The sequence below is a fragment of the Trichechus manatus genome, unplaced genomic scaffold (assembly GCF_000243295.1).
Source record: "Trichechus manatus latirostris isolate Lorelei unplaced genomic scaffold, TriManLat1.0 scaffold00073, whole genome shotgun sequence".
NCBI classification, from domain to species: domain Eukaryota; kingdom Metazoa; phylum Chordata; class Mammalia; order Sirenia; family Trichechidae; genus Trichechus; species Trichechus manatus.
In genome coordinates, this window is record NW_004444009.1 from 3,476,168 (window position 1) to 3,492,075 (window position 15,908).

Here is a 15,908-nt window from a genome sequence, read left to right on the forward strand (position 1 = left end):
ATTACAGACCAATATCCCTCATGAACATTGACACAAAAATCCTCAACAAAATTCTAGCCAATAGAATTCAGCAGCATATCAAAAAAATAATTCACCATGCTCAAGTAGGATTTTTACCAGGTATGCAGGGATAGTTCAACATTAGAAAAACAATCAATGTAATCCATTACATTAATAAAACAAAAGACAAGAACTACGTGATCATATCAACCGATGCAGAAAAGGCATTTGACAAAGTCCAACACCCATTCATGATAAAAACTCTCAACAAATAGGAATAGAAGGGAAATTCCTCAGTATTATTAGGGCATTTATACAAAGCCAACAGTCAACATAGTCCTAAATGGAGAGACTTTCAAAGCACTCCCCTTGAGAACAGGAACCAGACAAGGAGGCTCTTTATTACCACTCTTATTCAGCCATCGTGCTGGAGGTCCTAACCAGAGCAATTAGGCTAGAAAAAGAAAGAAAGGGCATCCAAATTGGTAGGGAAGAACTCAAAGTATCCCTATTTGCAGATGATATGATCTTATACACAGAAAACCCCAAAGAATCCACAAAAGAACTACTGGAACTAATGGAAGATTTCAGCAAAGTTTCAGGATGTAAGATAAACATACAAAAATTAATTGTGTTCCTTTACACTAACAAAGAGAACATTGAAGAAGAAATCACCAAATCAATACCATTTACAGTAGCCCCCAAGAAGATAAAACACTTAGGAATAAATCTAACCAGAAACATAGAAGATCTACACTATGAAATCTACAAGACACTACTGCAAGAAACCAAAAGAGACCTGCAAAAGTGCAAAAACGTACCTTGCTCATGGATAGGTAGACTCAACATTGTGAAAATGTCAATTCTACCCAAAGTGATCTACAGATACAAGATACAATGCAATAGTGATCCAAATTCCACAGGCATTTTTTAATGAGATGGAGAAACAAATCACCAACTTCATATAGAAAGGGAAGAGGCCCCAAATAAGTAAAGCATTACTCAAGAAGAAGAACAAGGTGGGAGGCCTCATACTACCTGATTTTAGAACCTATTATACGTCACTGTAGTCAAAACAGCCTGATACTGATACAACAACAGATACATAGACCAATGGAACAGAACCGAGAATCCAGACATAAATTCATCCACCTACGAGCAGCTGATATTTGACAAAGGCTCAAGTTCTGTTAATTGGGGAAAAGACAATCTCTTTAACAAATGGTGCTGGCATAACTGGATATCCATCTGCAAAAAACTGAAAAAAAGACTCATACCTCACACCATGCACAGAAACTAACTCAAAATGGATCAAAGACCTAAATATAAAATCTAAAACGATAAAGACCATGGAAGAAAAAATAGGGACAATGCTAGGAGCCCTAATACATGGCATAAACACAATACGAACCTTAAGTAACCATGTACAAGCACTAGAAGAGAGACTAGATAAATGGGAGCTCCTAAAAATCAAACACTTATGCTCATCAAAAGACTTCACCAAAAGAGTATAAAGACAACCTACAGACTGGAAAAAAATTTTTGGCTACGACAAATCTCTAAAATCTACAAGATACTGCAAAACCTCAACAACAAAAACACAAATAACCCAATCAAAAAATGAGAAAAGGATATAAACGGGAACTTTGCCAAAGAAGATATTCAGGCTGCTAACAGACACATGAAGAAATGCTCACGATCATTAGCCATTAGAGACATGCAGATCAAAACTACAATGAGATATCATCTCACCCCAACAAGGCTAGCATTAATCCGAAAAACACAAAATAAGAAATGCTGGAGAGATTGTGGAGAGACTGGAACACTTATACACTGTTGTTGGGAATGTAAAATGGTACAACCACTTTGGAAATCGATTTGGCACTTAAAAACCTAGAAATAGAAGTACCATACGATCCAGCTATCCTGCTCCTTGGAATATATCCTAGAGAAATAAGAGCCATCACACAAATAGATATATGCACACCCATGTTCATTGTAGCACTGTTCATATAGCAAAATGATGGATACAATCTAGGTGCCCATCAGCGGAGGAATGGATAAAGAATTTACGGTATATCCACACAATGGAATACTACTCAACGATAAAGAACAACAATGAAGCTGTGAAACATCTTGTATCATGGAGGAAGCTGGAGGTCATTATGCTGAGTGAATTTAGTCTGTCACAGAAGGACAAATACTGTGTAAGACCACTATTATAAGAACTCAAGAAAAGGTTTAAACAGAGAAGAAAACATTCTTCTATGATTGTGAGGGTGGGGAGGGAAGGTAAGGGTTATTTACTAACTAGATAGTAGATAAAAATTATCTTAGGTGAAAGGAAGGACAGCACACACTACCGGGGAAGTCAGCACAACTGGACTAAACCAAAGCTGAGAAATTTCCCGAATACAGTCAAACACTTTGAGGGACAGAGTAGCAGGGGTAGGGGTTGGGGACCATGATTTCAGGGAACATGTAAGTCAATTGGCATAACAAAGATTATTAAGAAAATGCTCTGCATCCTACTTTGGTGAGTGGCTTCTGAGATCTTAAGTGTTTGCAAGTGGCCATCTAAGATGCATCAGTTGGTCCCAACACCTGGAGTAAAGGAGAATGAAGAACACCAAAGACACAAGTAAAGTATTAGCCCAAGAGACAGAAAAGGCCACAGAAACCAGAGACTTCATCAGCCTGAGACCAGAAGAACTAGATGGTGCCTGGCTACCATCAATGACCACCCTGACAAGGAACACAACAGAGAGTCCCTGATGGATTAGGAGAAAGGTGGGGTGCAGAACTCAAATTCCAGACTTAATGGTCTGACTGAAACTGGAGGAACCCCGGGAAAGCATAGCCCCTGGATTCTCTATCAGCCCAGAACTAAAAAAATTTCTGAGGCCAACTCTTTAGACAGGGGCTGGACTGGACTGTGGGACATAAAGTGATATTTGTGAGGAGTGTGCATCTTAGCTCAAGCAGATACAAAAGACTAAATGGGCAGCTTCTGTCCGTAGATGAGATGGGAAGGCAGAGAGGGTTAGGAGCTGGTTGAATGGACACGGGGAAGCAGGGGTGGAAAGGAGTAGTGTGCTGTCACAGTGTGGGGGAAGCAATCAGAGTCACATAACAATGTATGAATAAATTTTTGTATGGGGAAAAATAAGAAAAAAAACCAAAAAACAAATTGCACAGCTCAGGAGCTGCCAGAAAGGAGCCAGTTGCAATCCTGGCATCATGGGGAGAGAGGTTTATATGGTTTATATGAATAGTGTTAATGGATTAATCCCTCACTAAAGACACAACAGGGCTAGCAGGAAGAGGTGCAAGAGGAAGTTTGAGTCTGAGCTCATTCTGAGAGTGTTTGCAGGCAGTACGGCTGTTTTCTGGGAATGTGGTGGTGGTAGTCCTTGTTGGTGCCCAGTTCTCGCTGACGTAGTGTTTTAGGGGACAGTGATCTAAAAACAGAGCCATTAACTGTGTTATGGGAATGGATTTGCTTGCTCAACGAGGATGTTTAGAGAGGTTAATATTTAATCCAATGGAAGGGATTAATCTCTGATGATAATGAGGAAGATATCTGGGAGAAAAGGGTTTTCCTGTGACCCTGTTAAGTAGCTGCTGTCCCAAGGCTAAGTTCATAGAGTGAACACTCACCTCTCTGGGGCACAGACAGGAATGCTCTGTCAGAGGCCCAGCACCCCCTGAGAATACCCAGTAGAAAGAGGAGTGTGCATCCAGAAAGAGGACTATGAGATGAGGCATAAGAGTGCCTAAGTAATGTCAGGGAGACGCTGGGTGGTGAAGTTAACGCAGTTGGCTGCTGATTGAAAGGTTGGAGGTTTGAGTCCACCCAGTGGTGCCTCAGAAAAATACCTTGGGATCTACTTTTGAAAAATTAGCCATTAAAAACCTGATAGAGTACAGTTCTACTCTAACACATATGAGGTTGCCATGAGTCAGAACCGACTCAACAGCAACTGGTTTTTTAAGTAATATTAACAGAAAGAAGAGGAGGGAGAAGGAAAAGTCAGCTATAAATTAGCCCTAGGGCCAGTTTGTCTTTGCTTAGATCCGAAAGAAACAACACCTCTTTGAGAGGGGTGAAAGAAGGGTGCAGGGTGTATTTCAGTTAAAATCTGTTAGTATAGTTCTCTACTGTAACCAGGTAACTCAAATCTTGTCTACAGCCTTATCTACCTATTAAGTTGAGCATATGAAATTACTATATTTGCAGGTTAAAAAATGTTAGAATGCTAACATTTCATACAGTTCAACCTGATAATTTATTTCTAGCAATTCAAGTGATAAGTGTACAAATAATAGCAATAATTATTTCTGTCATCCAGGTTGTTCATTTTTACCTCCTAGTTGATTGGTATAATGCAGTTTACACCATTTTACTGATAGTAAAACTGAATATGGGGTCCATGGGTGGTGTAAATGCTTAACATTCTTGGCTGTTAACAGAAAGGTTGGAGGCTTCAGTGCACCCAGTGGTGCCTCAGAAGAAAGGCCTTGTGATCTGTTTCTGAAAAATCAGCCATTGAAAAGCCTGTGGGCAAAGTTCTACTCTGACACACATGGGGTTGACATGAGTTGTAACTGACGACAGTAACTGGCTTTCCCTCCCCACCCCTCAAACTGAATACAGTGAACTACTAGCTTTTAGAATTGGCAAATGTAGCCAATGACAGCATCCAGAGGACGATTTCACTCTCCTCTGTTAGGCATAGTTTACTAGTCAGCGGACAACTTGCCCTCATCTGCCTCTGGCTCCCTGTCAGTCCTGAGGCTCATGGAGCAAGCTTAGAGCCAATGAGCCGACCACTTGCCTTCCTTCAACCAACATGCCTTGCCAAGTGCCTCCCTCACTTTCAATTTCAGTATTTTCATTTGTTCTCCCTAGAGCCATTGGCCATGTTTTTACAGCCAATCTCATCCTGCTCTTTCCTGGCAATATCACTAGCCCCCATAGATTTTGCATACTCTTTTGTTATCCCTGGCAGGGTGGCTTCTGCCATTTAGCAGATCTATGGATGTAATCAGCATTGGCCTCTCCTCTCATGTACCACTGCATCCAGAATTCAAGGTAACTGAGCCCATACTGGATTCTGGCAGCACCATCCAGCTGGACCCACCTCTTTATCCAGGCCATAGCTGTTTATCATGTCCCCTTGGCTGACAGTCTTCTAGTGGTATTTAACATATTTCTCTGCTTTGTTATTTGTTCTCCCTCCCCTGTCATGAACTTTTTCCACCATTGTCTTCTAGGCCATATGAATTTGCCAGGGAAAGTTGGCAGTTGTTTTATTATCTATGGCTTTTGCCCAGGGATGGTGTCATCAAACAGGGTGACGTCTTTTTAATGGCTAACATATTGGAGTCTGAAATATCTGCAAGATAATGAGGCCTACAGGGACTTGAAGGACACATTTTTGGTTCTTTGAGGAGAGAATGAGGAATGGGATTAGGTAAGATACATCTCCTTCCACGTTTATCCCAGAGCCAGAGGACTGACAAAGATCTGAATTCCAGTGAAGTAAGAATATTTTCTTCTATTACAGGTCACAACCTCAGCTGAGTAGTTGGGTTTCTTTTACTTGAGTTAGATCAATGGTTCCCAGCCCTTCCTTATGATTTCTCTCTTGTTTTGATAGGTCTTGTCTTTAATCAATCTGCATTTATTAAGTAACAATTAGGAGGAAGTATTTCATTGTCTCCATCTTAGGCATGAATAGGTTATATAACTCGGCCAAAGTTTCACTACTAAGCAGCAGGGCTGCAATTTGAACCCAGGCAGTCTGGCCCCAGAGCCTGTGATCTTTAGCACTAGTCTAATCTGTCCCTTGTGTGATTTTAGTATTACCCAATTAAAGCTAGGCCATTCTAGTCAAATGTAAAGAAACTTAATATTTTAGCCTGCTTTGTGTTATCATGGGTTTTTATTATACTTCTTGAGGCAATGAAAACTCCTTGTAGACTGCTATTACTACCTATTCAGGTTCCAAGGTGGGATGTAAGATACATCAATGACAGCCTCCTCATCATGTAAATATACTTATAACACCATCTAAAGCCAAGTTTTTTGGTTTTTTTTAAAAAAATTTTTGTAAAAATAGAGATAACACAATATTTGTCAATCCAACATTTTTGACGTGTGAGACCAATTTAATGATGGCTTTTAGCCAATTTGCAGACCCTGGTGATATAGTGGTTAAGAGTTCGGCTGCTAACCAAAAGGTCGGCAGTGGAAATCCACCAGGCGCTCCTTGGAAACCCTATGGGGCAGTTCTACTCTGTCCTATAGGGTCGCTGTAAGTCAGAATCGACTCGATGGCAATGGGATAATGGGTTGGGAAGTATTTTGGAATATCCCCAGACAATACATATCCTGAGTAATCTGAATGTAGGAGCCAATTCCAGATTCATTGAAGGAGAAGGAAGTGTTGAAGGTTTGACCTTACTTTAATGGAGCAAGAATAGGCTAAGAAAGAGGATTATGAAGTTGAGAGACGGTATCTCAGCATATATTGTGCATTCTAGATGGGCACCTTTTCAAATATTTCACAAAGAAGGGGAAGGAAAGGAGACAGGGACACAACACCACTCATGGGATAAAATGCAAGCACTTAACACGGAATAAAGGCCCTTGGTGTCCACCCTCCCATCTTGAAACCTGAGCTCTAGTCACCCTGAAATATTTTCAGCTCCCAAAACATGCTTTGTCTTCCATATCTGCAAGTCCTTGCACATACTGTTAACTACACTAGGAAAGCCCTTTCTGCCTCTTGTCTGTGTGAAAAATTGCTGAGTACCCTTTACTATTAAGCTTAAACAATTCACTTTTTAAGTCTTCTTCCTTAAGTTTTCCTGGTATGTTAAGTACTCCTTGTTCAGTGCTCCATGGCATCTTCTTCGTGTCTCCAGTGTAGCATTTATCACACAGCTCAGAAATTAGTCATTTACATGTTGTTCTCTTTTTTCCAAGGAGTGGCTGGTAGATTTGAACTGCTGACCCTTTGGTTAGCAGCCCAGCTCTTAACCACTGTACCACCAGGGCTCCATACTTATATGTTGTTCTCTTTTTATTGATTAGGAATCCCCTGAAGGATAGAGATCCTATCTTTTTCTTTTTTTGGTTGTCTTATCTCCTGAACCTAGCACATAGTTGTTAAATAAATGAATAATTGTTTTACTAATTGGTTATTTCCTATATTCTTCAAGACCCTTGTCTCAGTAGGCTTCCCTTAGCCCTTGACTGTCTTCTATTGAGAAATGACCACTGACCTTATGAACCCATAGCATATGCTACTTGTGTTACCCATGTCAGCAGCAAATAGTATGGGGAAGAGTTAAAACTGAGTAAGAACTTCAGAACTAAAGAGAAAATAAATGAAAGAAACATATAAAGTAACTCCCTATTACAAGACAAATTAAAAGCAGAAACTATACATTGGTGTGCTACCCAGGATCATAAACGTTGTTATAATTATTTGTTGTAATTATCAAATATTTTTTGAACTCCAAATGGATAATCCCACCACTTTTTTGGGGGGGAGGGGGGATAAGAAGGCTGGAAGGATATTTTCTTACAGTCTGGCTAGTCTTCCAAAACAGTTGATCTTGAGGCATCATCAATTTGCAATAGAGCTCTTTGGCTCACTTCCTCTCCTTCCCTCCCCTTCATTCTGTTGGTCTGGCCGGTGAGTAGGCTGAAAAGTTTAAAGAGAAGAGGCCTGGAAATCAGAGAGGTGATTACAGCTAAAGGACTGAACAAAGGGGGTTTAGATAAGGCCTGTATTGTCACTGGAGCAAACAGGGAAAAGTAAGCAAAGGGGTACTCTTGTCAATTTGATCATCTCTGATTGTAAACCTCAGAGATGACATCAGGTCTCTGGTGCATAGCAGACCCAGAGAAGCCCTCCATGTGGAACACATTAATGACATATAAATACCTAAGACCACTTTTTTCATCTATTCGCTTAGACAATGAATTCGCTTTGTAAGAACCTTGTGATAAAATTTTACAAAACTAGGATAACATGATGGTGAATAAGTAAATAATGTGTAGCACAAGATAAAGTTTGAATAGACATTCAAGTGGTTGAAGATGTTCGTGTGTAGTTGGCAAGGACGCTTGTAAGAGAAAATGAGGGGTAGAAATGCTTGGCCTCTGCTATGGGACTCATATTCTGCTGAAGGTGAGAAATTCCATTGCCAGAATGGAAGAAATAAAAGGAAAACTGAAACCTCTCTGAGACCTGAGTCAAGAAAGGCACAGTGCTCTATAGAAACAATTCACGAATATCTAATACTGGAGGACTCTGTCTTCAGAGTCTTGAATCTACACGAAATTGTCTTCTTAAAGTCTTTGGCTTAGAAATAGGAATGCTGGTTACAGTTTATGAAATAATGACTCAGTAATAAAAGATAGAATAAACATTCATTCCTCTACTTTGTTATTCTGCCATGTGCCAGGTACTGTGCTAGGCACTGGGACTGGGGCATAGAAAAATAAAGGATGCAAAGGCCTTGAGGTGCATACATGCTAGTGGTAGAGAGAGGTGTGTTATCTACTGCTTACTATGCCGTGACACTTCACCAACTCCTGATACATAGACTTAGTACTTTCTAACAATTAGATCTGTCTAAAGAAGCTTAATAGAGTTTGAGGGCAAAAGAAAATGTGACATATAGTAAACAAATAGGGTTAGTTTTTTTTTAATTTAAATAAATTATTATGTAAATTTATTTAAAAAATTTATTTTGGTGAAAGTATACACAGCCAAAGGTACACCATTTCAACAACTTCTACATGTACAATTCAATGACATTAATTACATTCTTCAAGTTGTGCTACTATTCTTGCTATCCTTTTCCACATTATTCCACCACAGTCATCTTAAATTGTCCCCTTAAGCTTCCTATCCAAACTTCCGAGTTGCAACCAACAGCTCATGGGATTTGTTTTCTTGGAGGTTCAGGGTCATGGTTTCAAGGGACACCCCAATCAATTTAGTCTAATTTGTTTCTCAGTACCTCTGTACTACCTCCTAGTTTGTGCATAGTGACTGGGGTTAAAAGCTAGCAAACAGCCATCCAAGGTACAACAGTTGGTCTCCATTCACCAGAAGCAACAGAGGAAGGAGGGTCAGGAATTGAAGGAGGAAATCAAATATGTGTCTGGTTGCCTCCATGAACAACTGCTTCCTTTGCCATGAGACCAGAACTAGATGGTGCCCAGCTACTATTACTGAACGTTTTAATCAAAGATTCTATAGAAGAATCCTGATCAAAAAGGGGAAAAACATGGAACAGAATTCCAAATTCTCAATGGACTCCAGACTTTCTGGAGCCATTGAGGCTGGATGAGCCCTCAGAACTGGTGTCCGGAGATAATATTTAAACTTTAAACCAAAACTAATCCCTGAAGACTTCTTTGAACCAAAAAAATAGCTTATTTTAATTAGTAAAGTACGTCTGCTTTGAGCATTGTACTCCTTCAAAGAATGTGGTTAGTTTTTCTAAAAAGAGATACATTCTGAATATATAAATAGATTCAGTAAAGGGTCTAGGATAAATCTCTGTGAGATGAATCCACAGTGGATTAGAAAGGTGAAGTGAAGAATGTGTGGTCTTAGCCATTATTTTTTGGTAGTCATGCCCCCAAACCCTGCCCAACAAAAATGACCCTTGTTATGATAGACTACTGGACTGGATGGACCATGAGTGTGCTCATATGTGGCATGTCATACATTATGTTCTTAACAGCTAAGGGAGGTCACCCTGGTGATGATATGACAAGTGGACTTCTTGTGGGAAATGTCTGGCACTCTCACCATTCACCCATTTGTAATGGCACCAGAGGGTGAAAGTTACATCAGAAACTTCAGCCTAATGTCAGAAAGAACTTTCTAACACATCTGTCAAAAAACACCAACAGAGGCTGGGTATCTATTCAGTAGTCTATCATAGGAGGTAGAAGTAGAAGGCACCCAAGATCTTCCCCTACTTTTAAATTTATAATCCTATAATTCAGTCTTTTAGTTGCATTTTAGATTTGGGTTAAATGATTACTGTCTGTTTGCTGCTTAAGAATTGGCTGATTAAATAAAATTGTTAACATCTTTGCTACAGCCGTTTTGCCTGTTATAAGAATGAAACCAAATAACAGTTTATATTTTTCCAATAAATGTAATACTGGCATGCATATCACTGTATTACTTCTACTTTAGTCTTCCAGAACTTTATTATGAAATGAGAAGGGACTGTTCTTTGTCCTTGAGCTAATATTTTGTCCTCATCATTGGTACATGTTTCTGGGAAAAATGGAAGAGGATGTTGAACATTAAAGATCCTGCCGTTTGCAGTGAGCCTCTTGTGCCATTAAAGGGAATCTTAAGATAGTCTGGTGGGCAGCCAACATTCCAAAACAAAGCAGCCAGATCTAAGCCTGGCATATCTATTTCTTATATCCACCAAGGCTCAGCATGGCTTTATCTGCCTATCCCCTTATTATTCTGAACTCTCTAATTGCCTGGGCCCATTCTCTCCGCAAATAGTTTCAGTTACTGTATTCACAATTAATGTAGGGTGACTATGTGGAGATGTCTTCTATTCCTACTTCTAACAGATTAACAGCTAATAAACACCATGCAACACCCTCTCCTCTGAACCTCTTCTTGAAATACAGAGTTTGGTTTGCCAGCATTGGTGTATTTAAAGCCTCCAAGATTCCAGGGAAGACTTTAGAAAGTTAACTGTGCAAGTAAGGCATGTTCAGAGGGACTTTTTCCAATACAAAGAGCCAATCAGTGTATCCGCAGCTTGTTGGAGAAGAACCTCAGGGAATCCTATTGTTGTTTATAAGGAAGGGATACTTGTTCTCACTTAAAATGAAATAACTTCTCACTTTATTCTTGGTATGCAGGACTGAAGAGAACTCTGGAAATGTATTACCTAGGGAGAAGGATAAGCAGCATAAGTTTCATCTCAAAAGGAAAAGCTTGTTTTTTCCAGGAAAGGATACCATGGTACCTTCCAGTGACTTTGCACTGAAAGGATTTATGCCACCTGCTCTTCTCTCCTCTCCTTCTCCTACTTGCCCTATAGTCTCTGCACCTTCCCTCCCTACACTTATACAGAAGTTAAGCAGTTAGTTTTAAAGAAAAGTCAATAATCAGAAGCTGTGTTCAAAGCTTGAAACAAAACCCAACCAATACTTGGTTTTAAGGATATGAAATAGCAGCAAGAATATATCTGAAATAACCCCGAGAGTATGGCCCCCAGACACCCTTTTAGCTCAGTGGTGAAGTCATTTCCGAGGTTCACCGTTCAGCCGGGGAGTGGACAGCCCCATAAAACCAAATGGGACTAATGAGGCACAGCAGTCCAGGGACAAGGGCCAGAAGGCAGAAGGGGACAGGAAAGCTGGTGATAGGGAACCCAAGGTTGAGTAAGGATAGTGTTGATGTGTTGTGAGGTTGTTAACCATTGTCATAGGGCAACATGTGTACTAACTGTTAAATGAGAAACTATTTTGTTCTGTAATCCTTCATCTAAAATGAGAATAGCAGCACAATTGGAAGAGCGTAGTCGATGTCACTGACTGTGCCTGTAGAAATTTGTGAAATTGTGTATCTTTGGCTATGTATGTTTTCACCAAAAAAAAAAAAAAAAAAAAAAAAGGTCAAGAAGGGAGAGGGTTAACATGTTGTGGGGTCGTTAACCAATGCCATAAAACAATATGTGTACTACTGTTTCATGAGAAACTATTTGTTCTGTAAGCCTTCACCTGAAGTACAATTAAAAAATATATATATATATATCTGAAATACCTGAATAATTAGGTTAAGATGATGTCTATCAGCATTTTATATATATGGAAGAGAGAGAATTAATTGAAGGGTAAAGTAGACACTGGGCATATAGTCTGATTAGTGGAATTTCCAACATCCAGGAACCAGAAACCTGATAGGAATTTACTTGTAAAATATTTAACATTTCTTGAAATCTGATAGTCCTAAGAATAGGACCCTCAAAGACCACCTTGATTCCTAGATTACAAAAATGCAGATAAATATTTGGAGAAATATATTAGTCTTTTAGCCTGAGGCAAAATTTCTAGGACTGAGCACTTTCTTTGCCTTTGGTAGATGTTTCTTATTGTAGCAGAAACTCAAATGTGTTTCATAACTTGCCTCTCCTTTTATTTATGTTGCCCTGCTTGTCTCTGTTGATTTAAGAAGCCTTTAAAGTCACAGCAGCTTGACAGTTTCATTGACTCTTTACATAGTTGAGGCGTGGGGCTGACTCTGGGACCAGCTGTGTCAGTGTATTGTAGTAATGATGATGACATTTTCCTGCATCAGAGAAACAGTCAATGCTATTCTCTGATAACTGTACTTATTATATTAATGGTTGTGACCTTTGACACTTAGCATGCTTTTTCATGTCAACCATACCTCCTTTGAAGAAAGATCAGAGTGAAATTCCATCATAGTTATAGATTTGCTTGAATATAATCCGAATTGGGTTAATTTGTTTTTCCTCCTGCAATCCAGTATCACCTGATCATTGTGCTTTTCTGGACTTATTCACCCTGGTGGTGGTATCTCTTGATGTCAATTCATGTACCACTTGTCAGACAATTCAGCTCAGTATCTTTAAAAGTCAGGGCATTTCTTGGGATGATTTACAACTTCCTTCTCTGGCTTTTCTCTCTACAGAACTGGACTGGAAGCCATCATGGAGACTTATGCGTTTTGGAGACCCCCTGTGCGCACACTCACCTTTGAGGATTTCACCACCATGCAAAAGCAGCAAGGTAAACCCCTGGAATAACGTCTCTGCTTAGTGACAGGGCTAGGGAGGGAGTGGGAGTGGAACTGAACATAGCTTATCTGGCCCCAAGCCAAGTCATGAGTTACATGGACTCTCCTAAAACAAGAGAACTTGGTACCTCCATAAATAACTAAAGCATCACCACTTGGGCAAACAGACCAGTTCCGGAGGCAGCATTTCACGTGGCAATATTTTCCTTCCTAAAAGCAAGGATATATGTTTATGATTATGATAGGGATGAAACAATTATTACTATCACTAAGAATTTATATAGCCCTTACTCTTGAAGTAATCTTCGTAATAATAACTTCATTTATTCCTCATGGCAGCCTTATCAGTTTGGTATCTTTGTTTTGTAGATGAGAAAAAACTTAGCTCCAGACAGTGGGAATAAATTGCTCCAGGTCTCCCAGTGAGGAGGGAGTCATTGCAGACCCATCTGAATCCTGCAACTTGTGCTCTCTCCTTTTTTTGCTTTATCTGAAACAACACTCCTCTCAGCTTGGTGGGCTAGGTGGACTTCCTCCCCAACCCCCAGTTCTTCATGCTATTCATCCAATTTATAATCTCCCTTCTATTGTAGTTCAGATTAGGAAACAGGTGGCCATGAGTATGAGATAATTTGTGGGCTGATTTCAACTCCTTTCAATTCATTCAGTAGCTCTTCCAGGTACAGCATCTGTCTACCTGGGTACTTGGGTGATAGCTTCCCAAAGTGTCAGACTCTTCATAAGTCTCTGTCTCCAAGATCCTTGTTCCCCAAAAAGGACATTGATCAAAATTATAGACTGAGCTGTTCTGTTCCATCAAATGGCCACCAGTAAGAGAAAACTAACTTTTGATTTTTTGGCTCTCCCTTTTGGGAGGCTGTTCTAGGACTTAATAATTTATGATATTGTATTCGCTTCTTTGGGAGCTTTTAGTACTTTGAACACTAAATTAAGGTTGAAACCTAAATTAGTGAACTCTCTTAGGTTTTAAGGTGAGTATAGTGATTAAGAGCATAGGATCTGGGGTCAGACAACCTTGGTTACACTCTTAGCACTGTCCCTTCCTAACTTTGTGAATTTGGTCAACTCCCTCAACCTTTCCAACATTCAGTTTTTTAATCTGTGAAATGGGAGAATATAATAGAGTTATTGTGAGGATTAAGTGAGATAATGCACGTAGAAACAGTAAGCACTCAGCACACACTAGTTGTCCTCCTCCTCATCTTTATCTCCAGTATACCCCTGTACATGGAAGCCTAAGAGGAAGATGTAGTGGTAATGGTGGTGATGGGGAGACAGAAGATATTGCCTTTCTGATAATTAAATATCAAACCATAATTAGATAATTAATCTTCATCTAGTGAGGTAAGTGACCCAGAATTTCCATCTCTGTTTTATTGCTGGAGGAGAAATGGAAGCCCTTTATATAAAATGACTTGACTCTCATAAAGCCGTGATAGAAGCAGGATCAGGAAATATTCAGGTGTCAACTACTGCTTTGAGGCTCTCATGGCTCTGAAGAGGCAGAGGTATTGAAGAGAGCTGAAGGCTGGGGGTTGAGAAATCTGGGCCCCATGTTTGATGGCTGCTAATTCTCTGTGTGACCTTGGGCAAGTTACTTCCACTCTGAGCCCCAGTTTCCTCACCTACAATAGAGGGATAATCTTTTTGTAAGGCAATTCATATAAACATGCTTTATAAATGAAAACATGTCATGTGAAGGTGTGCTTACTTGATTCTATTTATTTGGGAGGCAGGTTCTTTGCTTATCTGTGCTGTTTATTTGTTGACTACCCAAGATCTAGCTAAGAAGGAGTCTGTATCATGGAGGTTGGTATGAGAAGGTTGGCAGGGATATTGCCAGATCCTGAGAGCAGGGATTGATGGTGATGATTGCGTTCACTGCTGTATTCCCCAAGGCCTACCACAGGGTCCAGCACCCAGGAAGCACGTAATGAATGATGAGTGAAGATCGCTTGGTGACACTGTGACTCAAGTAGGCAGGGTCACTGTCTGACTCCATCTTGAAGTACAACCACCCAATATGAACGTGTATATGGATATGGAGTGCTCACTGGGGATGACAACCTGCATTTCACCAGTATATGGGTCTGTTGGAGCAGGCACGGGCATGGGAACTTCCATGAGTTGTTCAGGTGTGCAGCATAGAAGGTTTCATGGTGCTTCTGCTGAAAATTTATCACTATAGAAGGTTTATTATTGACACTTTGAAAGTGCTAGTTTAAGAAAAACTGAACTTTGGAAACATGACATCACCATCACTTCAGTGCTTGCTCCCTTTATTGGGGTGGGGCACAAGCTTGGAATTATTGGATATGGTGGTGGGATGGAGCTGGACGAAAAGCTGGGACTCTATTAAATAGTTTAATTGGAATATATTTTTGAACTATAAACTGAACTTGATCCAGAGTCTCATTTTTAAAAAATACGCAGCTTGGTTTCTTGACATTAACAAAGAACGTAAAAGCTACTACACTCATTCCGTCTTTTCTTAAGAACTAAGAGCTCCAGTAACTCTGGACAGCATCACTCATAAAACAAAGAGAAGAGAAACAGCCATTTTTGGTAAATTGTTTTGTATCTTAGAAGAAGTAGAGAGAGGTGAACTTGTAGTGGAAACTTTGGTGGCAGACTGATTATGCACTAATTCTTTTTTCGTGAGGGAGGCATTGGCAGTGTTGACACAGAATCCAGCATCCAGATAATGGCTGACTCAGCCAGGTGTCCATATTGCCTCACTACCTCAAATACATGAATATCTGGCATGTTAAATACTCAGTTCATGGACAGTTTCATGCTGCTGCTGATGGAGGCTGGGTCAACCTTTCTGCTTGGATGAGGTTATGTATGCCTTTTTCATACTGCTCTTGCTATCATTTTTCTTTTTCATTAAGACCCATATGCTGATAACATTTCAAGGAAAGTGCTTACGTGAATTAGTCACAGTCTTGCAGTAACCCAAATCTTTCTATTTTATTTTATTATTTTTTATTGTACTTCAGGTGAAGGCTTACAGAACAAATAGTTTCTCATGAAACAGAAGTACAC

The 15,908-nt window shown here is 39.9% G+C and overlaps 1 protein-coding gene across 1 annotated transcript in view; it reads left to right on the forward strand.

The window, feature by feature from the left end:
• The window catches only part of TBX15 (T-box transcription factor 15), a 139,352-nt gene that overhangs the window by 103,242 nt on the left and 20,202 nt on the right, over nucleotides 1-15,908 (forward strand). The window contains exon 7 of the mRNA XM_004380342.1: nucleotides 12,735-12,832. Coding sequence (XP_004380399.1) covers nucleotides 12,735-12,832 — 98 coding nt within the window. The remainder of the gene's footprint in view (nucleotides 1-12,734; nucleotides 12,833-15,908) is intronic.